The following is a 24,634-nucleotide window of genomic DNA, read 5'->3' as shown; positions in this document are numbered from 1 at the left end:
ACGCATACATAATACATATATACATGTGTAACTTAATGCAATACAAGGTCCAGTATTTTTTGCTACCGATGGACAATATATATGTCCATACTGGCCATCCATAAATATATAAGCAAATTTGCACTTCCAGGCATATGCGCCTTTATAAAACGTTTATTCAGTTATTAATAAATAGCAAATAAATGTAGAGGATTTGTAAGATTTCAATCAAATGATTGAGTTATAGAGGTTACAGATTTGAAATTTTTTGGCTTATAAGTTTGAAGAAGAGTCCAAAACCTTATTACATTTAGAACATAAATATTTATATTTATAGTTAAACAGAGATAGATCTTAATGACGTAAATAGGTATGAATTTAAATATGCAATATAATGTGTTTGTGTGCGCCTGTGTATGTGTGTGTGTGTGTGTGGTGTGTGTATGCCTGCTTGTATGCTTATCTTCAATGTTATATCAGAAAAGCTGAAAAGAAAACTGAAATAGTGTTTTATAGCTTTTTTTCATTGGATAAAATTTACACCTTCATTTTAAGCTTTTTGTATTTTTTGTTTATCGACTGTGACAATCTAATTTGAAATTTATGTATTAAACAAAAATACAACTGTACATATATACACATACAATATACTTACACACGCACTTTAACTTTATTCGCAGCACGTTAAGACATGTATTCACTCACACACACATACACACACCACACACAAATATATACACACACACACATACACATACACACACCACACACAAATATACACATACACATACCACACACACAACTAAACGCACACACACGCACAACTTATAAAATCAAACACAAACTCATCAAACTGCAGTTCTGCTTATAACAAAGAAAAAACAGACACATGTTATTGGTGCATACAATTGAAACTGCAACAAACAAAACAAATATTCTTAACTTTTTCTTACCATAGCACATAACGTTTTAGCTTAAGCATCAAGTTTTGCTTCTAATATGAAGTATTGTTTTAGAATTTCTTATAAAATAAAAATATCTTTGTAAATTATAAATTTCTTTCATTCTATTTGAAGAAATTTTCCTATCAGAAAACATTTTTAAACATAAAACTCAATTGTAGGTTTCATAAAAAAAAATCAATCCAATTGAAAATTCAAAGATCAAATTTTTTGCCAAAAGAATGCATTCAGTCAAAATACAGACCAATATATTATAATAATAAAAATGTGATAGAATCAGCAAAAAATGTTAGTACTCCTGTTACTCTAGTTGCCAAAAAATCAGATCTGAAAATGTAATGCAAATAAGAATTCTGTTTGATCGCTTTTTTTGTTATCATTATTAATATTTTTATATATAATTTTTTATATAATTATCATTATTATTATTATTGTTATCATTATTATCATTATTATTATTGCTGTTGTTATTGTTGTTGTTGCAACCTGCAATGATAATAAGAAATGTTATTTTGTCATTTTGTTATATTAAACTTATATTATTTATAATAATAATTATATTATTTATAATAATATTATTATATTAAACTTATATTATATTATTTATATTATATAAAAAAAAGCCAACATGCAAATGAAACGAACCTTCAATTCGGAGACACTAGATCTAAAGGACGTGAGTCTAGAGCTATGGTTCTATAAAAAAATATAAATGTAAAAAATTATTAAATAATATAATGTTATTATTTAATATAATTGTAACATAAAATTGTCAAATATAACAATAAAAATAATAAAATTTATTATGACGCACATAAAAACATTACTACATACTAAATGAACGCGCACGATGGCCTGTCAGTTTCAGGCAGCCTTCGAACCATGCTAACGCGTAATGGCAGTGCAAGGTATGCCACTTCTACAGACTAAGCTAACTCAGTAAATGAAATAAAACTAATAAGAAGCAAATTAATTAGTACAGAGATAGATAAATAATACTGCTTCAACATCATTGATATTAGCACGGTGTCAATTTCTCCATCCTCTGTCACATGTGCGCTCAGCTATGTATTGGGAATCATCATTAAGCTCATAAATAATGCAACATCTTTCGAAGGAAGGAACTGAACTGGCTTTGAAACATGCTTATAAACACGCAAGCACACACACACACACACACACACACAGATATATATATATATATATATCTCTTACACAATACTTATACCAGGCAAATGGTTATCAAAAGTAGTGACACACTTACATGGAATTATATTAATAAAAACAAGTAGAAATGTTGGGAAAACAAATAACAAGCAAATAATTTTATTAATACTGAGGAACTTAGAAAAAGATATTTATATACACAAGAAAATAACAATTTAGATGATTTTTTTTATAAATGTAGAATTTATAATACTCACCCCACGTTGTTGTGGCTGTTGCAATTGATGTTGCTGATGATGTAGTAGCTGTTGTTGCTGCTGCTGCTGATATTGTTGTTGTTGTTTGTGGTGTTGTTGTTGCAAACGATGTTGGCAGTTTTGTTGATGGTGCAGGCAGTTTGTTGAATGTTGCATGCCATTAACTGGTTGCTGGTTGCTTGTTGAATGTGGCATGCCATTAATTTGTAGCTGGTTGCTTGTCGAATGTTGCTGTTTCGTACGTTGCACGGAGATTTTCGTTCTCTTTGAATTGCAATTTTGTTGAGTAGTAGTAGTGGCAAGATGATTGAACAGGCTGTTTGTTTTATTATTTACAGCAGGCACATTACCGCTGGAATTGTAACGCTTGTCGACGTTTTTATTAGCATTACTGACACTGCTATTGCTATTACTGCTGAGGTGTGAGGTGTTCGTCGCTTGACTGCCACTACTTGTACCACTGTTGTTGTGCATTAAAGTTGAGTCACTGTTTGAAGAAAACAGTTGACGTTGCTGTTGTTGTTGCTGCTGCTGCGGTTGTTGTTGTTGATGCCATTTTAGTTGTTGTTGTTGCTGGTGTGGCTGCTGTTGTTGATGCAATTTTAGTTGTTGTTGTTGTTGCTGCTGCAATTGCTGCTGTCGTCGGCCATTAGGCTGTTGACGTCTCGATGTCCTAGCAGTGAAAGCTGATGTAGCTGTTGGTAGAAGTGATGAGAGTGAATGACGCGAGTTTAAAAACAAAGAAGGAAATAATTTCATGAAATATGCAGCATGTAATGTCGACGAATAAAAAATAAAACTTCGATCGAAACCATCATGGAGGGAAAAAATGATAATAATATTATCCGTCCATTTCATCATCAACATTATTATCTTACTCTCTTACTCTAAATCACATACACACACTCACACACACACACTCACACACACACACTCACACACACACACAATACACAACACACACAAAATAATTTATACACAACACATCAATACTGGAGTTGAGTTAGTGAAAAACTTATGAAAATAATTAAGTGCGAAAAAAATGTTTATAAGGCAGAACTTTGCAGAATAAATATGTAAAACAAAAAAAACTTGAATAAGGAAAGAAGGCAAAGATAAACAAAAAGCAAAAATAGAGATATAAAGAAAAGAAAAATTGAAAAAAAGAAAAAGAGAGAGAAAGGAGAAAGAGAGAAATGACAGGGAAAAATAAGAAGGAAGTAGAATATGGTCCAGAACTAGACACATGTTTATCATCACATTCTTTATCAAGCTATTTGTAGCACTGCTGGCCCATAAGCAGATAAAAAGAATATGCCAACGAACGTATGAATGAATGAATGAATGAATGAATGAATGAATGAATGAATGAATGGATAAAAGGAAAACTAAGAATAAGAATGGAAAATTTATTTAGAGAAAAAAAAAGATCACGCAGAAATACAAATAAAATTTTCAAACATTAAATAATAATAATAATTATTATTATTATTATTATAAAAGTTTAATATCATTAACCAAACAATTAAAGATAATTAAATTATAAAGAGCATTAATCCAAAAACCATACAACTATAATCATTTTGGTTATACACAAATTAAAAATTTATCAGTTAAAAACACCAGGGCTATTGTTTAATATAACAAAATGCGTTTGAAGTAAAATTAAGAATGAAAATTAACACATAAAGACAATAATTGTCTTTAAAATGCATAGAAACATAACATAAAATCAATAAAAAATAGAAAAATAATATTTAAAAAAAAGAAATAATTATGATATTAACAATGCTAACCCGCGACCAGTTTATCACATAACATTGCAATCAATAAAATTATTTCATTAAATGACTAACTAAGCGGTTAATTAATTATCTAGTTAACTAATTAACTTACATGTAAGCATAAACTAACCCATTTTTACATGAGATTTAATTAACCTATTATAAGTCAAAACTTAAAAAATTTAATAAGCTTAATAACAATATAGCTATTTAATTATTTTTTTTATTATTAACCTCGTTCTATAAAAAATAAATAATTTAATTAATTAATTAACTAACTAATTAACCAATCAATCATGGAAAACAATTATTACCGTCAATAAAAAAAAGCTAGTAACTTATCATCTTAAAGTTAGAATTAATTATAATTAAATTTATACATATCTATACAAATCTAAGGTAAACAGTAACTAACAGTAATAACAACAACAAACAATAACAGCAATAACATCAGCAACGATAGCAACAACGATAACGGCAACTGCATCAACAACAACAACAACTAACAACATGTAGAAATATATAAAGAGAAACACTGCTAACAAGTTTATTCAATTTCCACCATTCCTACCTATAACAAGTTAAATACAATGTATGTATTGTATTGTATGTATGGTATATTTGCCACATAACTGATTTATCATTATAATTATTATTAAGATGGATTTCTTCTTCTTCTTTATATTAATAACGTTGTTATAAGTAGTATTATTAACAGTTTATAAAATAATTTACTTAATAATTAGTACTGCTATTGTTATTATTGTTATTATTATTACGTGCCTGAGATAAACCAGGTAGCAAAATTAGTTCAAACGATGTATAAAAACCAATATACACACACACACAAATGTATGTGTTTACATATGCGTGTCTGTGTGTTTGATGTATGTATGTTTGTGTATAAGAAGCAAGATAAATCAATGAGCAATTAATAGAAGAATAAATAACTTGAATACATATGCCTATATAAAATGAATATAAACAGATTCGGTTTGATAATTGTTATTATGAATATTTGTTTGTATATTTTGTATCAACGTATGCATGTGTGTATGAATGCATGCACCTATGGATGTGTGTTTAAATCTATGCATGCATGAGTTGCGCGTTTTATGTATGTATCTTAAATGTTTAATGCATTATGCTTGATGCTATGAAAATTCTTCAAAAACATTTCACCAAAGATAACGACAAGCAAACACAACACCATAGCAAAATCTAACAACAACAGCACTTTACAAGACAACATGAAACCTGCAACTACCAAAATAACAACATTACAATACAACAACACACAATATTACGATAGAAGAACACGTAGAATCACACCATAATGACACAGAACATTACAAAATAACGTCATGTGTTGAAGATCTGTAAAACGTCACATTGCGTAACGTAACGTAACGTAACGTAAGGCAACACAACATAACTGAACTGTACAACGGACGAATTAAGGAATCAGCGCATCCAACAATAAAACAACTGCGGGAAACAAAGGGACAGCAACTACCATCACATACATTATCTGCATATACATACACGCATACCTATGCACACATACATACCTATATATATCCATGCATCATTATATCAATGCACGTACATATCCCAGCACATGCATTCATAAATATCACATGCACGTATACATGTATACGTACATCATGCACACATAGATATACAATTACATACAAACAAACATTATACATACATATACAAATATAAACAAAAATACAAACATACATACATTAACGTGTACGTACAAAAAAAACATACATAAAAACATATATCACATGCACGGCACACAAAACAAGTGCAATCGGTGCATAATACAGAGAACAAATTAAGCACACGAACATGCATATGTACTTAGAGAACAACAACAGCAATACACCTAAAACATCAATAACATCATTGTCATTAAATGTAACCATCATCAAATAGGAATGAAGGAAAAGGAATGAAGCTTCCACGTTAAAGAAGGAGAAGGAATGAAGCTTCATCAACAATACAAAATATGATATTATACTATATGTATGTATGTATATATATAATATATATGTATATACATACAGATACAAAAAAACAGAAACACACACATCAAAGGACAATTATATACACAAGATATTAGCCTCAATATACATACACACACAAGAGTCAAATTAGATGCAAATATGCAAACAATAATTTTTAAAATTACATAAAAATATAATGTGATGTATATAAGAATGATAAACAACAATGATATCTCAATATTAGTATCACATACATACAGACACGCATACAAACAAACATACACACCTATATACATGCATACATACATATATACACATACGAGCATTCATACAAAGATAGATATACCCAAACACGCATATATGAATACAAACTTGCATTCATACCTACAAACAAATATGCATAGTTATACACATACATACTCAGGAAAACAACAAATGACATACATAACAATAAAGGCATGCAACACACACTCAAATATATATATGTACATAAATAAGTGTGTTGTGTACGTGTTGTTTTCTAGCACACACACATACGCACGTTTTTCAGCCATGGTACAACTCTCTACAACACTAAGATATGTAAGCACCATATGCATTGTTGTAATGTAAAGTGTGTGTGTGTGTGTGTGTGTGTGTCAAGCGATGTGTCAGTATGTTTGTATGAATCAATGAATGCATGTATGTATGTATGTATGCATGTATGCATGTATGTTTGTGAATGCATGCGCTTGTGTGTGTTTGTGTGTTTAAGACAAAATGTCACAAAGTAGATGAGAGAGTATTAATGTTGTGTCATCAGTGATTATTGGTTTAGGCATCTTTGTTTGTATTTATCATAAACGTTTATCAATATAATAAGTAATATTACTAGAAGTAGCAGTAGCGATATATGTAGTAGTGTTGAACAGGGCGGTATAGTAGTACACTCCAGTATGGCAGTAACCACGCACATCATTAGCCTAACAAAGGAAATGGTGAAATAAACATAAAATAACCCCAACACAAGCACAGTTAAACCAAAAATTAAACATCTCTAACCAACCGCTATAAAACTCATACCATACCATACCATACTATAACATAACATAATATAACATAAACATAACATAAACATACCGTAAGGACATAAGAGGACAATTTATAATAGCTCAACATTATACATATACATGCATGTGCGCGTATATGCATATATATATATATATATATATATATATGTGTGTGTGTGTGTGTGTGTGTGTGTGTGTGTGTGCATGTGCGCGTATATACATATATACAATATTGTATAATTTTGTTGATCTGCATAATGTCGTTAATGTAAAGTCATCCAGTGACTCATGGACGTTAACTATGATTGAAGGTACTTGTAAGTACTTTGTAGTAGTACTGTTGTTGTTGTTGTTGCTGCTGCTGCTGTTGTTGTCGTTGTATGAATGACTGTGTGATTGTAACTGTATCTACAATAGTTGTACGTCTTGTCTGATTGTTTTTGTTGTAATGCTGTTGTTAATTTTATTGCATTATCAATATTGCGATAACTTAAAGAGTTATTGATCTGTGTTGTATTTTGTTGTAAATGGGTTTGGATTAGACGTTTGTCCAGTTGGCATTTTGAGAGAAAATATTATTTAAATTATTTAAGTAGCTTATGTTGTTTTCCTGTGTAGGTATTGACTGTTAGTGGAGAGAGAACCCGAGATAATAATATTTATTGCAAATGTTATGAAGAGAGATGCAAATATAGCAAAAAGTATTTGCCCTGATGTCAGTGATTGATAACATTTTAAAAATTTTCTTCTTTAAATATCTTAAAAGTATAATAATAATAATAACAACACAAAAATATAAATAATAACAGTAATATTAGTAGTAATAATGACAAGAGTAGTAGTAGTAGTAGTAGTATCAGTAACAGCAGCGACCATAGCAGCAGCAGTTGTAGCAACATCAGCAGTAGTAGTAGTAAAAGCAGCAGCAGCAGTATCAGTAATAGTAGGTAGAGTAAAATCCAAGCAAGATACTAAACGGTGACGATGATGATGGTGATGATGATAAGAACAGCAGAAGTAATGATGTTAATGATAACAGTGTCAAGTCACCACCCTCTGCCTTTAATGGCTATTAAGTGCTGTCATTATTCCATTGTTAAACTGTAACAAATGTGAGCAACATCAACAACAACAAAATAATAATAATAATTATTATTGTTGTTATTGTTATAAATAACTACAATAGCAATCAAAGAAACATTAACTTCCACAAAATTAACATACGCATTAGAAATCAAACAAAAATATTAAAGGCAAAACAAATTGGTGATAATAAACACAACGCAACAACAAGAATAACAAAAACAGTCTCAATAATAAAAATAACAATAATAATAACAACAACAACCACAAAAGTAACAAAACAAAACGAAACCAACAATAGCAATAAAGTCCTAACAAGCAAGAAATTGACACCTTACCTAAAATGACATGACACTATAATGCAAAATACATGAAAAGATAACATGAACATCATTAAAAAGAGTGATAACATCGATGATAATAAAAGAAAAATAACAGCTATAAAAAAGACACATAACACACACACACCCACACACACACACACACAAACTCTCTCTCTCTCTCTCTCCACATCTAATTCAAATCTCCAGAGTGTACATGGCACTCTTAAATGTGATGTGAATATAAACAAAAACATGGAATCACTTTAATAGCCTTGTAATGTAACAGCTTTTACGACAATAAAACATTCTACTCAACAACTGAGAAATGTACTAAATCACTCTCTCATTCATTCACTCATTCATTCATTTATTCATTCAATCATTAATTCAATCATTCATTTATTCAATCAATCAGTAAATTTACTTATTTATTAACTCATTCACTCAAAACAATTAAACAGTTTTCACTAACATCATCTCATCACAATCATGATTATCTTCCTTTCACGATGAAACTCTCTTATCTTCACCATTCAGAAAACATCTCCCCCATCAAACATCACCATATTTCTCAGCCTTAAATCACAGTGAAAAACAAATACAACAATGACAACACATTGGTGATCATAAAATGTTCATTGAACTTGATGCAAATACAAACTGTCTAAACAAACATGGCGAAAAAATACATGGAACCAAATGCAAAACTCGACAATGAATGAATATGTATAAACATACATAAAGAAAATGTCACAAGCATAATCAGATTTAAAGATTTGAAAAAAACACCCAAAAACACACGTACAAACAACAGTACATATACATACATATAGGTAGATGAGCAGACAGACAGCCCATGGGTTTGTTAACATTGTGGTGTGTCAGCCGGCGAACACGATCATGAAGATAATTGAAATGACAGGCAGAGCAGATAGAAAAGTTCATACACAAACACAGAAAGGTTAGGCAGATTATTAAGAACACACAAAATTACACCGCACACACGTGTTCGTTGGCACATACACAAACACACACACACACGCACATACACAAACACACGCACATACACACGTGTGATAGTGTATGTATTTACAAATGTTTAGTTATCAGTATCCAAACACTAACGCAAACATGAGCATGCAGTATAAACTCAACAATTAATAATGTAAAATGTATGTGTATGTATTTACTCATTGGGTATGTGTGCGCGTGTGTGTGTTTGTTTGTGTGTGTGTAAGTGTGTGGGCATTAATGAATAGGGTTAAAAAGAAAAACTAAATACCCAATTCAACCTCACCAATTTGAGGTCAAGAGGTTAACTGGCATGAAATGAAAGCTGAAAGCATTCAAAATTTGTATGTGGTTTCTTCTAGGGAAACCTATGATGACGTGCACACATGCACACGCACGCAAACCCACTCGTGGAATGGAATGGAAACTTACACGTTTGCATGCAAACAATGACAATGGCACAAAAAACAACACACAACAAATTAAAGAACTCTTTCATTGCACAGCACAATTGTGCAGAACACTAAATGTTCAAACAAAACACACATTAAGCATGTGTGTAAGTGTGTGTGTGTGTTTCGAATGTATTATGTACGTTGTTTGGCGCGATTTTCTTGTGTGCTAGAGTGAGCAAGGTGTATGTGAGACATGTGTGAAACAGTTTCCAGTTCTCATGAGTTTTTGTGGTTGTTGATAGTGTTAAACATTCATTCATGCATGCAACACACATAACAACACACAAAACTCAACACCACACACACACACACACACACCACACAAACATAAAATTTGCACATGAATCATAAAATGCAAAATCATAAGCTGGGCATGAATGAATCAATCAGTTACATCATATAATAAAATATAAATAACTTTCTATGTTGTTGTTTATTCTGCCTTTAAAACAATGATATTCAATACATGATATATATGTAAAACACAAAGTAAATATGTGTGTATAACTGCCTATGTGAAACATGAAACACAACTGCCTATGTAATGTATGTATATACAAACATATAAGCATAATTTAAAACTTTCAATCTCCCAAAGTGATAAATCAAGTTAAACAGCAGATGAGTGTTTATTCACTTATTTAATTATTTATTTATTTAATGCAGGCTGGAAAATAAAATTCAGCCAATTGAAAGTTTGAAATAATAAATTACATGCAATGAAATAAAATAAAATGAACTGAAAAGTAATAATGTAACATTATGGGAATCAGACCTGATGCAAATGAGCTAACTTTCCTTTCTTCACCCTCATCCTCATCATCGTCATCGACATCATTCTGCACAAGTGTTTCCTCCTGTACCTGCCAACCGATGTCATCGACTTCTTTGATGACATCCATGGAAGGATTTGACGACATCCTCACATCGCTAACGCACGACTCTTCAGATATGTCGCTAAGTCGGCCACCAATCACGTGTCTGAACACGATATTGCTGTTAGGTGTGGGTTGTCTGTTGATGTTGAATGAAGTTTGTGGCTGTCGGTGGTCGGAGAATGATGGATTTTTTATAACCACATTGGCATCAATCTTGTGGTCATTGCAATGTTCATATTCTACTGGTTCCTCTTCAACGTCCATTGGAAACACTGCATTGTTGTTACATATCACATCTTCTTGTAAACCATCAAAATTTTCCATGATCAAATTCCCATTTTGAATGACATCATTATCATCTGAGTTTTGGAATGCAAAATCGTCTCTTGGGGGTGATATTAAAGATGGAAAATAACTTCTGGTCGACTTGAAAATTTTTAATTCATTCAACTCATCAGAGCAATCCACATAACCGATTTCATTATTTTTCTGAGATTTACTTGCTGCCTTGCTGGATTTTGATTTGTGGCTTTTAAAAAATTTAGGAGACAGCAATCTCGATCTTTCTGCTTTGAGGCCCCCATTATTTTTTACATTTGGAGAATCATTTTTGTTGAGCCAAGAATCAGGGTCGGCTGAAGCATTTGCTATCACTGTTGTCGAATCCAATGAGCTACCACCACCAGAGCTTTGCTCACCGGCACTCGGACTACCAGAACTCCTTAAATCATTATCCCTTCCACGAGGACTCAAACTTCTGCCTAATTTGCTCAAGAAACTTGAAGACCGTTGTAAAAATGTTTTCTTATTTTCGGGTGTTTTTTGTTTCTCTGAATCGGCCAGATTGAAATCTATCATGTTAGAAGATTTGGATCTCCGCCTACCACCTGTTGACTTTTTTTGTTTATTTTTCCCCAAATTTTCTTTAATGCGCTCCATTTTAGTTTTAAACAGATATTTAAGTTCCTAAAATTTTTGCGAAAATTAATTTTTTTAAATAGAAAAAACACGAAAAATGAAATTAATGCGAAATTATCAGCTCACAGCCTACGGTTTAACTAGCCTCTAATATATCTCTAACATTGGCGTGAATGAGGAGAAAGTTAATTTTGATTTGAGCGCTTTTTAAATGCCTACCAGTGATGTGCCGGAGAGTTCAATTTATTTCAGCCATGCACCTGGATTGCATTTGCATTAAAGGGATGCTCGTTGTTATGCAATCACATTAAAGATTCCTCTCTCTCAATCAAATTGTTAAATAAAACACCAACAAACTGCTAATTTACAGTTTTATTTATCCATATTAAAAAATCAATTGAAGTTTCTTGCTTGATTGAGATATTGTCATATCTATAAAACGAAAATAGTTAGTTTTTTAAACAGACTATAATTATCATTAAATAAAGTTCGGAGTTTCTCTGCAATTGTATTCCAAGTATACGAGTCTAGAAGTTTTCAGTTATGACAGCAATATTATTTTAAGAAAAATGTTAACTTTTAACTATGACGTTGTTATAATGTTTTGAATTTTGAATTCGTAAACAAAAACAGAAGCAAGTGTTAACTAACAATTAGGAATAAACGATGAAACTGAATAAGTCTTTTTTCATATCGACTCTTGTTGGACCATGAACATTAAAAATTTTGTCATTCTAACGATTATATCATTTCTTTTCCATAGGTTGGGTTCTTCACAAGGTGAGAATGAGTTGTTAACTTTTTATTTTATTTTTACTATTTAATTTTAATATATCATAATAGTAGTAATATAAATAGTAATTATAATAATTATAATTATATTATTATAATATAAATTACTTACCACATTCATATTCATATATAGTAGAATAAACTTATTTTAAAAAAAATGAGCAGACATAAATGAATGCGCACTGAAAATAGACAAGTGTGACAAACAGACGAGTTACTGCGAAAACATCATCGGCTCCTACAGATGTGTTTGTAAGGTAGGATTCCAACATATATCCAGCAACAAACTCATCTGTGAAGGTTTCCGATTGTGATATTCATTCATTCGTTCATTTGTTCGTTCATTGGTTCGTTCATATGTTTGTTTGTTTGTGTGTTTTTGTTCATTCATTTGTTCAATCAATCATTCATTAAATAATTCAATCAATCATTCAGATTAAATTATTTATTCAATTAATCAATCAGTCATTCATTCACTCACTCACTCACTCACTCACTCACTCACTCACTCACTCACTCACTCACTCACTCACTCACTCACTCACTCACTCACTCACTCACTTAATCATTCATTCATTCTTTGGCTTTGATAAGTTTAAGTTCTAAATATTTAATTTAGTCATTCAACGTATTGTTTATAACGAAGTAAAATTTTATTAGCTAAAATGGCCCACTTAAGATGAAATTAATTTTGAAATTTCTGCCTCGCCAGACATCGACGAATGCGCAGGCATCAACAAATGTTACACGCCTTCAACAAAATGCGTCAACACGTTTGGAAGTTACCATTGCAGATGTAGTGTTGGCTACTATAACAAGTCCAAATCGCCAGATATGTGCGAAGGTCGTGGTTCAATTTGTTCATTTGGTCTGCTGAATTGTTGGATTGTTGTGCTTTGTTAACGCATCTTCCATTGATTTCTTGATTCTTGCTTAAGTCGTTGAAACACTGTCATACTTATTTATAGATTGATTAGTGATTTTGTGAAGTTTTTTTGCATGCAAACTGGTCTGAACTCAACTTCTTTCGTGAATATTTATAACACATGGACGACTTTTCACGTTTGTTGAAGCCATTACAACACACACCCCAGATTTTAACGAGTGCCATTACAAGAAACCCTGTGACCCAACCACCACCTCAGAATGCATCAACACAGAGGGCTCATATTACTGCCGGTGTAAGGACAGGTTCATGAAATCACAAAAAAATATCGACAAATGTGAAGGTCGATATCGTTAATTAATTAATTATTAATAAAACTTCTATTTATTTATTGTTTGCGTTACATAGCCACTTAATCTCAATATAATTAAATTAACTAACGTGTTTGAACTTTAACGGAATGTGCGTGCGTGTTTTATTCTGCCCTAACTTGCTGATACGCAAACGTTTCGTTTGTAAAGGGCTTACTCAAATGTGATCCATCTTCTTTTTATTTATACATCTCACATATACGATCATAAATAGTCTTACAATCGTTGAGTTAGCTCAGACGGTAGAAGTGCCATACCTCGTGTAGTTATTGCGCCATCACCTGGTTCGAATGTTGTCTGTCTGAAACTCAAACATGACTTATGTGCACAAAAGTATGAACACGTAGGTTGTGTGGCAGAAAAGCTGATTTGTAACCAAATTAATAGAAAATATTTAGACAACAGCTTTGCATTTTCCAAAATGAATTGCGCTGACAAAATCAAATGCTACTAAAAGTTTTCTAAGATAAAATTTTAGTAATTTTACCCGTTAACTCCATCATCATCATCAGACATCAACGAATGTTTGGTGGGTCATGGCTGTGATCCAATATCGACTCACTGCGTCAATTCTTTCGGGGGCTACCAATGCCTCTGCAGGACTGGCTTCAAACCATTCTCCGAACTTGACTGCCAGGGTTTGTTTCAACAAATTTAAACTAATCTTACGACGATGCAACTTATGGATCGTTAACTCGTACGGTCTAATAAGATATTTATGCGCATTCCTGTCCAAGTTTTTTTTGCTTCATTAATTTTTACAACTTAAAATTCAAAATATCATTATGTCTTAATGTAAGTACATTAGACTATTAATGATCAAAGGTTAAAAAGTTTGCTGCTGACAAGTTATTCTGGTCATTTATAAAAATAAATAATTGCCTATTGCGTACGTTATAAAGTGGTTGCGTCATTATGACCTAATGTGATATATATATAATATATATATATATATATATATATTCATATATATTGGTGAAAATATATATATGATATCATGCAAAGATATAGATGAATGTTTACTGAAAGACCTAAACAAATGCGACCTGGAGACGACTGAATGCCGTAATACACCTGGTGAGTAAACTTTACTTTTTATGATATATCCATTAATATCAATATCGCAATCTTTTCAGTATGCTGTCAGATTTAAGAACGAGATTTTAAGTAATGCTCATTTAGTAGTATTTGTTTATTATAGTTATAAAATTATGATAAGGCCAATAACGCTTGCACAATCTGAATTCAATCAAGTTATTTAAGAATTTTCAATTACATCTAGCTTAATGCGTGACTTATGTCGTGTTGTATTTTGATTTTAGATTGAGTTTTAATATTTTTTATTGGGGCAAAAATACTTTTCTTTCTCGCCAGTTATGTTTTTTTTATGTCATGTTGTGTGGCGTGTTATGTGACGTGTGTCATTTGTTGCTAGGTAGTTACTACTGCACCTGTGTCAAAGGCTTCACCAACATCAACGACGCTGGCTTTACGTGTGAAGGTAGGGGAGGGCTAGGTGTTATTATGGCGACAATTTCGTTTCGTTTTGATATGATGAATATTTTTGGCGATGTTCAAACGATGATGTGATGATTACAATAGTGTGATGGCATGATGATAACTTCGTCAATGTGATTCATTATAATTAATTAAATATAATTAATATAATTTAAATATGATTAATTTTTTTCATCAGACCTGGATGAATGCCAAACAGTAGAAAATGTATGCGACGTCAAATCAGCGATTTGCGTCAACACGTACGGCTCCTTCCATTGCAAGTGCAACTCTGGCTTTGAAAACATAACCAAGTCTTTCCATATCTGCCAAGGTTTGATGTTGAACTCAACTATTATTTATTAAGGACATAAGTTGCCATTGGCCAACAATTCCAAAATTTATTCTATAGGCGATTTATATAAAATTTATATTTAACTGCCGTTATTTTACGTTTGTAAAAAATATTTTTAAACTAATTTCAGTCTACTTCATTTGTTTCACTGAATGCTCTTTATAAAATAACATTTGGAGATTAAATTTGTCTTAATTTTGAAAATGAATTGTTTTTTTTCCAATGGTTGTTGAGTGCAGACATCGATGAATGCGTGACGAAGGCAGACAAATGCGACAGAACGTCGACAGCGTGCGTGAACACGGCAGGTAGTTACGTCTGCAGGTGCAAACCTGGCTTCCATGAGATGAAGGACGGGCAGACATGCGTCGGTAGGTCAGTGAGAGTTGTTCCTATTCCTCTACAATTTCTTCTTCTTCTATTCTTACTTCTTATTCACCTATATTTTTTAAAGTTCTATAGAAATAAGATTGCATAATATTTCAATTTTTTATGCCTTGTTTAAATGCTCAATAGTTTTCCCAAAATGGCCAAATATGTATTTACGTCAAGTATAACATTTGTTTAATAAAACGTTTGTTGGAGTTTTGCTCTTTCTATATTAATTGTTAAAACTTTATTACTTTTAATTGCCTGCCTTGTTCAACATTTCATGCACGCACACTCAACAGTTTTCTACTATCCAGTTTCTTTCTACCATCAAACTTTTATTTTCTGTATTGGACGGCGAAATGAGGTATCATGAAATAGTTTAAGGCATTTGTCGCAGTGACCAGGTGTGAAGGCAAAGAAATCATCTCCACCTATATTACACAAAGATGCGTTGGTTCATACATATTCAAATTTTCAGTGTTACGTCCTTAATAACACTGAGTAATGAATACATTATGAGAGATTAACAGTAACCATTCTATTGGCATAATTATTCGCTTAATATCATCTGTTCGATGTTTATTACGTATCGGTGTATGCAATGTATTTCAGATATTGACGAATGTAGAGGCAGCATAGTGTTTTGTGATCACGTAACATCTTCCTGCTTGAACACGCCTGGCTCCTACAAATGCGTCTGTGCCACAGGATACGTTTCAAAAGTTGATTCAGCAGTTGAATGCGAGGGTTGTTTATTATTGTCGCAGATTTACAATAATAAACGGAAATTCATTTTTCTTAAGTTAAAAAATGCTTCTTTCGTGATGGTTATAAACAGACGTGGACGAGTGCAAAGAACTGACAGCTACGTGTGATTACAGCCAATCAGCCTGCATCAACACCATAGGATCCTACTACTGCCGATGTCTCCCAACTGCACATGCACAAGCCACCTGCGTTCGTTAGTGCTTGCTTGCCTGCCTACTGCCTCTTCTTTACTTATTTAAACTTTCATTCATTTATTTATCTACTGGTACATACTTTTTAATTATATGTATGTATATTTATATGCATGTATGTATGTAATTTGCTAGAAAACTTATTTACATTTTTTGAAGGTGAACCTGATCGGGACCTTGGAACTTCTGTTGATTATGTTCTCATATTTTGCTGCATCGCCGTAGCTATTCTCCTTCAAGTTATCGGGTTAGTATTAAAATGTTCGTTGCGATTTATCTTATCTGCTTATCGTCTTGTTGACAATTCACTTTAAAAATTGTTGCCTATGTGGTTGAGGTTTTTTTAAATAGTTACTTGTATCAATTCAGCTGTTTGGCTTACTGGTATTGTACAAAGAAAAAACAAGCAGTCCATGAAAAGGTAACTTTTTATTGAACTATCATTGGACTTGGAGGCGTAAATTTATTAAATACTGTTCAATTTTTTCAGTTTTTATTAAATAAAAGTTTAAATTAATTCAACAGAGATTGCTAAAAAAAGAAATTCAAGAGGAAGAAAAACTGTTAAGTGCTCCCAAACACGGAGAGAGTCAGTCGGAAGATGAAGAAACGCTTGCTAAAGAGGAAGAAGAAAGGAAGAAACGAAGGTTGAAAGAAGAGAAAGCAATGGAAGATTACACAGTGAAGGGGGCGGATAAATTGCTGGACAGTGATGCTAAACGATGGAAAAAAGAACTCAAAGCTCTACATAGAGTAAAGCATGAATTCAAACCAGTTCGCAAAGTTTTATTGGATAATAAAATAAAGATGGCGCAGAAAGAAAAAAATAAATCGTTTTTAAAGAGACAAGGATTACCAGTTTCTCAAAAATCAAGTTCCGGTTCGACTATTTCAGATTTGTCTTCTGGATCCACGCTTTTCAGTTCCTCTATTGGAAGTAGCAGTGCAAGTGAAATTTCTAGTCCAACATCCAGTATGAGTGATTCCTCGAGCGTTGTTATGCAGAAAGTTGCCGATAAACTAGATGAGAAAAAGGTTAAAGAAATAATAAAAAATCAAAAATTAGCAGGCTCGCATTCAAAAACTCTACAGACATCCGAATCTAAAAAAGTTGTTCAATCTGCGGCTACTTTGAAACCAAGTAAAGAAATAACTGATTCAAAATTAAAACAATCAAGAACAAAATTATCGAGCGCATTAGATCAGGCAAAAATGAAATTAGAATCAGAGAAAAATTTGGAAGGAAAAGATACAAAAGATGCTGACAAATCATTAAAAAGTATTCCTCCAACAAATCTTCCATCACCAAGCCTTCACCAGGAAACATCCCAGATTTCCAAAACATTTGAGAAAAAACCTAGTTTGGTCGGAGATATCAAGGTTCCACAATTGGAAAGTGATGGATTTCAAACTGGAATTATTATGAAAACTCCCATTGAATTACCAAATGTCAAAATTAAACAACCAGAAAGCGACATTTATCTAACTAGAATGACGTTGAGGAGTCCAGTTAAATCAAGTTCACAAATTGTACTTCTCGTTGATTCGGCAGAATTTGATGCAAAAAATTTGGATCAGAGCAAAGAAAAAACTTCTATTGATTCATCAATATATTCCGAAAATGTACATTTTAAACTAGGATTGAAAGACAGAAATCTGAGAAGGAGGAGAAGAAAAAGAGCAAGTTCACCAGGTTCAAGTCAAATTTCAACATTGAGTGCTTTTTCAGCAACAAAACCTGAACCAAATTTAGATTACGTTACTGAGAATAGTTTTAGAAATTCAGTTACAAGTCTTATTTCAAGAGATAACAGTGAAAGAAGGAGGAGAAAAAAAAGAGCTAGTTCACCAGGTTCAAGTCAAATTTCAACATCGAGTGCTTTTTCAGCAACAAAACCTGAACCAAATTTAGATTACGTTACCGAGAATAGTTTCAGAAATTCAGTTACAAGTCTTATTTCAAGAGATAACAGTGAAATACCACTGATCGGAAGAAGCGATGATTCTAAAGGCAGAATAATTTCAGAAAGTTTATCAAAATCTTCTGGCTCCAGACAGATTTCTAAGCTGCAAAGCTCATCAGCTGAACCGAGTAAAACCGGATTAAAAAGTTTCACCGATTCACGTACAAATACTGAAAGCACTGGCATGAAATCGTTGACCAGCAATGAATTCAGAAGAGGAATTACAATGAATAATCGTAACAAACTATCTGATGGAGGGTTGACTTCATTGAATGCCGTAAAAAACATTGACAAGAGTTTAAACATCGGGTCCAAACACTACAACAATCGGACGAAAAATAACATTGCAAGACATTTCAATTTGATAAAAAAGCGAAAATTTGTTGATAAAAGCCAAATTTTAAAATACACTTACAAAAATTCTCATTTTGAAAAATTATCTCAGCCTGTCGACGCTAATCATTTGCCAAGTGTTTATCGAACTAATCCTTCATTTGTAAGTAAACCAACCATCAAGAATTTATCAAAAACGCGAACTGGTGGTGGTGGCATTGGAGATTTGATATCACCCACAATCAGTAGTACAAAATTTCATCCAAATAAAATGAAGTTTTCAAGACGTTCCGGAACTAGCACTAACGCGAATTGTTATATACCGCTAGCACACACATCCACATCATCGGAAAGAATTTCTCCACCAGCGACACGACCAATAAAATCAAATTTTTTGCTTTCAACAAAAGACATTTCGAAAACAAACTTCAACGCCAATGAAAGTAAAAGTAGACGAGATGTATATAAACTTACAAGCAGACACCTCGAAACCGAGCTTTAATTTTTTTTAATCCTATCTCTACTAGCAACTTTGTTAATTACGTTTTTTGTTTTCGTGGAATAATTAATCTTGTTCAAAGTTCATCAAAATTTTAAACAATGCTACTTTAGATAACAATTCAAAAGACATAAATTTTTCAATTTTTTTTAATAACAAGTAAATGTTGATAAAATAGCATAGTACATCTGCATGTATGTTGTTTAAAGTTGATGAACAGTCTTCGTGGCTAAAAAGTTTATTTGTTGCCAAATTAGTAGACATTGTGGAAAGATCATTGCAACGGCGCGTCAACACAAAATTAAAACAAAATTAAAAGCGCTTCGGTAAATGTGCTACTAAAATTTTTCTAAGATAATATTTGATCTGCTAAATTTATCACAATCAGACACCACTGATTGTTCGGTGGGTCATGGTTGTGTGTGGTGTGGCCACATCAAATCACCGCGTCAATTCATTCATAGGCTTGCTATTAGAGTCCCAAGCAGAGAAAAATTTTCCAAATTGCCCTCACCCGCAGAGTTAAAGTCCGCAACCGCCCGCATCCACGCTGCTCATTATTCGCATCCGCTATTTCCTAAATAAGCATTTTGAGGATAAATATTTATGTATGATGCATGTATGTCGGAGGTAAGAAAACTTTGCTGTGAGGGCCGCATTGGAAATTATTCATCCGTCCTTACGTTTGTTCGTTCGTTCATTCATTCATTCAATCTTTCATTCACATACAATCTCATTCGCCGACAGGATCAACGTAATAGTAAAATAAAATTTCAGCTCTGCGATCAACAATCAACCGGTGAAATGGTATTTGAATGTTTCCGTACAATCAATCAATCTTCGTTTTGCGTCCAGAGACCCGGTTCCCCGAGGTAGGACGTTGTTTTCTTTGCCATAAACTTTTTGCGCCAAATTAGACGATCAGTTGTATCCATTTCATTTAAATTTAGAGCTTTCATGTCTTGCTCAATTGTTTGCAACCAGGACTTCTTTGGATGGCCTTTGGGACGTGTGCCAGGTACTTCAACATCTGCATGAGAAGTTATGGCACTGTTTCTACTTCGTTTGACATGACCAAACCACCGCAGACGGTGTTGCCGGCATTCGTCCTTTATATCATCTAAACCAGCACGACGCAGGATTTCGGTAGATTTGATGTGGTCCTTCAGACTAATTCGTTGCATCCACCGGAGCATTTTCATGTTGGTTTCCGTACAACTGACACAATTCAAAGTTTAAATTCTAAACAATTTTTTCAATTTAAATTTCTGTCCATGATTATGAAATGTATTAAACTTAAGGAATTTATTTTTAATTAGAGAGAATTAAATTTGATTATAAATTATTCTACACCGAAAGGTATCGAACTGTTTTTATAGGTTTTGGTATGCCAGTTGGGTAATTGATCGTCAAAATTTTTTCTTAGTGAATTAGAATAAGAATTTGAAAAGTTTAGAATATACTTAAAAATATAAAATAATTAGTTATAACAATTTTATAAAAAAGAGATGTTAATCGGAAAACATATATTTGTTTTATGTTTAATATTTTATTCAACTGATTAAAAGATTTGGTCAAATCACGTCTATTTAAATTGTATAAATAGATTTATGTGGCAATTTGAACTGTTACCCTAGATGGCAGAGCAGTACGTGTACGTATGTATATAAATATAGTACCAGCTTACCCGCCACGCTTTGCTGTAAAATAAAAAATAATAATAAAAAAAAACAAGTTATAAAAAAGAATTTTCATAGTTAAGTGTAAATAAACATCGAGAGCGCTATTATCTTGTTTACTTTTGTGTTGCTTTGTTTACATTATGTTATCGTGACGTCTTGTTTACATCTAATATTTTGAATCTCATTGGTCGAATGGATAAATAAGCGAATAAAACAAAACATGTTGTTGTTTCGATGTGCGTGTGATTTACTCACTTTCTACAGTGTCGTAAATCGCGAAACTTTTTATGAGATTTTCTTTTCCGTAGGCCATCTATCAAGTGTTGATGACGACCGCATAAAGTTTCATAGTGATCAGATAAATGGCGTAGTAATGACTGAAACTACAGGTCAGATAGACATGTGTGTGTGTGTTTGTATGTGCGTGTGCGTATTTAAGACATATAAAATTTATTAAAAAAATTGTAATTTAATGTTTTGAAGCTGAACCTGAACCTAAAGTTTATATTGATTATATTGTGATATCTGTCTGTATCGCCGTAGCTGTTCTTCCCCAAGTTATCGGGTTATTGTTAAAAATGTTTAGTTGCGACTTCTTTGTACATGATGGAACTTTTTCAAAAATTTAATATTTGCATATCTTCTTGACGATTATTAACTTTAAATATTTTTGTTAAGATGATTGAGGTTTTATAAAATATTAATTTATATCAATTCAGCTGTTTGGTCTACTGGTTTTGCACCAAGAAAAAACAAGCAGCCCCCGAAAAAGTACCTTTTTATTAAACTTTCATTGGAAGCATGAATTTATTAAATACTGTTCAACTTTTTAAGTTTGTATTAAATAAAAGTTTAAATTGATTTAACAGAAATTGCTAAAAAAAGAAATTCAAGCGGAAAAAAAACGGTCAAGTGCTTCCAAACACGGTAAGAGGCAATCGGAAGATGAAGACAAGCTGGCTAAAAAGAAGAAAGAAAGGACGAAACGAAGGTTGAAAGAGAAAAAAGTAATGGAGAAATATAAGTTGCTGGACAGTAATGCAAAACGTTCAAAGAAAAAACTTAATGCTCCACATAAAATAGATCATGAATTCCAACCAATTCTTTTAAAATCAAAGTCAGATTCGACTATTTCTGATTTGACTGCTGGATCCAAGCGTCTTAGGCCTTTTTCCGTTAGAAGTAGCAGTGCAAGTGAAATTTCCAGTTCAACATCCAGCATGAGTGATTCTTCGAGCGTTGTTTTGCAAAAAGTTGCCGATAAAGAAAATGAGAAAAAAGTTAAAAAAATAATAAAAAACCAAGAATTTGCAGGATCGCTGAAAGTTAAAGATAATATGTTACCAAAAACATTACAAACATCCAAATTCAAAAACATTGTTCAATCTGCTCCAACTTTGAAACCATGTAAAGAAATTATTGATTCAAAATTAGAACAACCAAGAAAAAAAGTATCGAGCGCATTTGATCAGGCGAAAATGAAATTAGTATCAGAAAAAAATTTGGAAGAGAAGGATACAAAAAATGTTGACAAATCATTAAAAAGAATTACTCCAACAAATCTTTTATCACAAAGCCTTCATCAAAAAGCATCCCAGGTTTTAAAAATTCTTAGGAAAAAACATAGTTTGGTTAAAAAAAAAACTGATATGTATATAGTGAAAAATATTGGAGATACCAAAGTTCCAAAATTCGACAGTGATGGATTCAAAACTGGAATTATATTGAAAATTCCCATAGATTCAAACGACAAAATTAAACAATCAGAAAGCGACAGATATAAAACTGAAATGATATTGAGAAGTCCAATTGAATTACCTTCTCAAATTGTACCTCCCGTTGACTCGGAAGAATTTGATGCAAAAGTTTTTAATCAGAGCAAAGTAAAAACTTCTACTGGTTTAACAGAATCGTTGAATAATGGAAATATGAGAAAAAAGAGTAGAAGGAGAAGAAGAAGAGCAAGTTCACCAGGTTCAAGTCAAATTTCAGCATCGATTGTTTTGTCATCAACTAAACCTGAACGAAATTCTAGTTACATTTCTGAAAAAAGTTTTAGAGATTCAGTTTCAAATTTCAGTGAAATACCACTGATCGTAAAAAACAATGATTGTGAAAACAAAATAATTTTTGGAACTTTATCTAAATTTTCTGGCTCCAAACAGATTTCTAAGCCACAAAGCTCATCAGCTAAAGCAAATAATACCAGATTACAAAGTTTTGCCGATTCACGTACAAATAGTGAAAGCACTGGCATGAAATCGTTCATCGGCAATGAACTCAGAATAGGAATTACAATGAATAATAGTAACAAACTATCTGATGGAGGGTTGACTTCATTGAAATCTGCAAAAAATGTTGGCAAGAGTTTAAACATCGGGTCGAAGCACTACAACAATCTGTCGAAAACTAGCAGTAAACGGCATTTCAATTTGGTGAAAAGCGAAAAGTTGTTGTCAGAAGCCAAACTTTGAAATACCCTCCTTAAAATCCCCAATAAAAAATTATCTCAGCCTGTTTACGCGATTCATTCCCCAGGTGTTTATAGAACTAATCCTTCATTTGTAAGTAAACTAACCATAGCATCGAAGGTTTTATATCACCCAAAGTTCATCAAAATTTAGACACTCAAACTAACAATTCAAAAGAGGTAATTTTTTAAACTTTTAATGTTAATTTCCTGCTTTCAAATTAGTTGATTGATTTATAATTCTTGGTAAGAATGGACACGTATGTGTGTGTGTACGTTTGCCTACTTGTCTCTGCACTCAAACACACTGGGTGGGTATTTCTCTATTTCATATACCACAATAAGAGTAACTTATTTTTAAAAATTTTCATCCAAGTGACATAATTTTCTTCTGCGACGAATTCTTGAATTAAAATAAAATTTTAAAATATTTTTATCCTCATGAGGCCAAATTAAAGTGCTTTTCAATCTCGAGAGTAGCTAGCCAGCTTACGTTTTCTGACAAATCCATCACGTCTCAAGTGCGAGCGCATAGTTAAATATCTACTTGAATACGTTATATACAACTGT

The 24,634-nt window shown here is 32.3% G+C and overlaps 4 protein-coding genes across 4 annotated transcripts; 2 read left to right on the top strand and 2 right to left on the bottom strand.

Moving 5' to 3' along the window:
* Nucleotides 1-203: 203 nt before the first annotated feature.
* HELRODRAFT_170414 (hypothetical protein) lies at nt 204-4,283 on the bottom strand (the record flags this gene model as incomplete). Its single annotated transcript, XM_009016244.1, has 4 exons — nt 204-389; nt 1,587-1,637; nt 2,366-3,060; nt 4,280-4,283. 4 exons carry the CDS (start codon nt 4,281-4,283, stop codon nt 204-206), a joined length of 936 nt encoding a protein of 311 aa, XP_009014492.1.
* A 6,454-nt stretch (nt 4,284-10,737) lies between these two features.
* Nucleotides 10,738-11,905, bottom strand: HELRODRAFT_170413 (hypothetical protein; the record flags this gene model as incomplete). Its single annotated transcript, XM_009016243.1, has 2 exons — nt 10,738-10,755; nt 10,883-11,905. The coding sequence occupies 2 exons, from the start codon at nt 11,903-11,905 to the stop codon at nt 10,738-10,740; spliced, it is 1,041 nt and encodes a 346-aa protein (XP_009014491.1).
* A 935-nt stretch (nt 11,906-12,840) lies between these two features.
* HELRODRAFT_76450 (hypothetical protein) lies at nt 12,841-14,591 on the top strand (the record flags this gene model as incomplete). Its single annotated transcript, XM_009016242.1, has 3 exons — nt 12,841-12,970; nt 13,356-13,520; nt 14,446-14,591. Coding segments are annotated over 3 exons (441 nt in total), but the record flags the coding sequence as incomplete, so codon positions are not given.
* Nucleotides 14,592-21,814: 7,223 nt separating this feature from the next.
* On the top strand, nt 21,815-24,068 carry HELRODRAFT_170411 (hypothetical protein; the record flags this gene model as incomplete). The annotated part of the gene is made up of 4 exons (XM_009016241.1): nt 21,815-21,983; nt 22,078-22,159; nt 22,314-22,365; nt 22,464-24,068. The coding sequence occupies 4 exons, from the start codon at nt 21,815-21,817 to the stop codon at nt 24,066-24,068; spliced, it is 1,908 nt and encodes a 635-aa protein (XP_009014489.1).
* Nucleotides 24,069-24,634: the final 566 nt, after the last annotated feature.

The sequence above is a fragment of the Helobdella robusta genome (genome assembly GCF_000326865.2).
Source record: "Helobdella robusta unplaced genomic scaffold HELROscaffold_18, whole genome shotgun sequence".
Classification (NCBI taxonomy): domain Eukaryota; kingdom Metazoa; phylum Annelida; class Clitellata; order Rhynchobdellida; family Glossiphoniidae; genus Helobdella; species Helobdella robusta.
The sequence above is the reverse complement of the archived record's forward strand: the minus strand, read 5'-3'. Positions and strand labels throughout refer to the sequence as shown.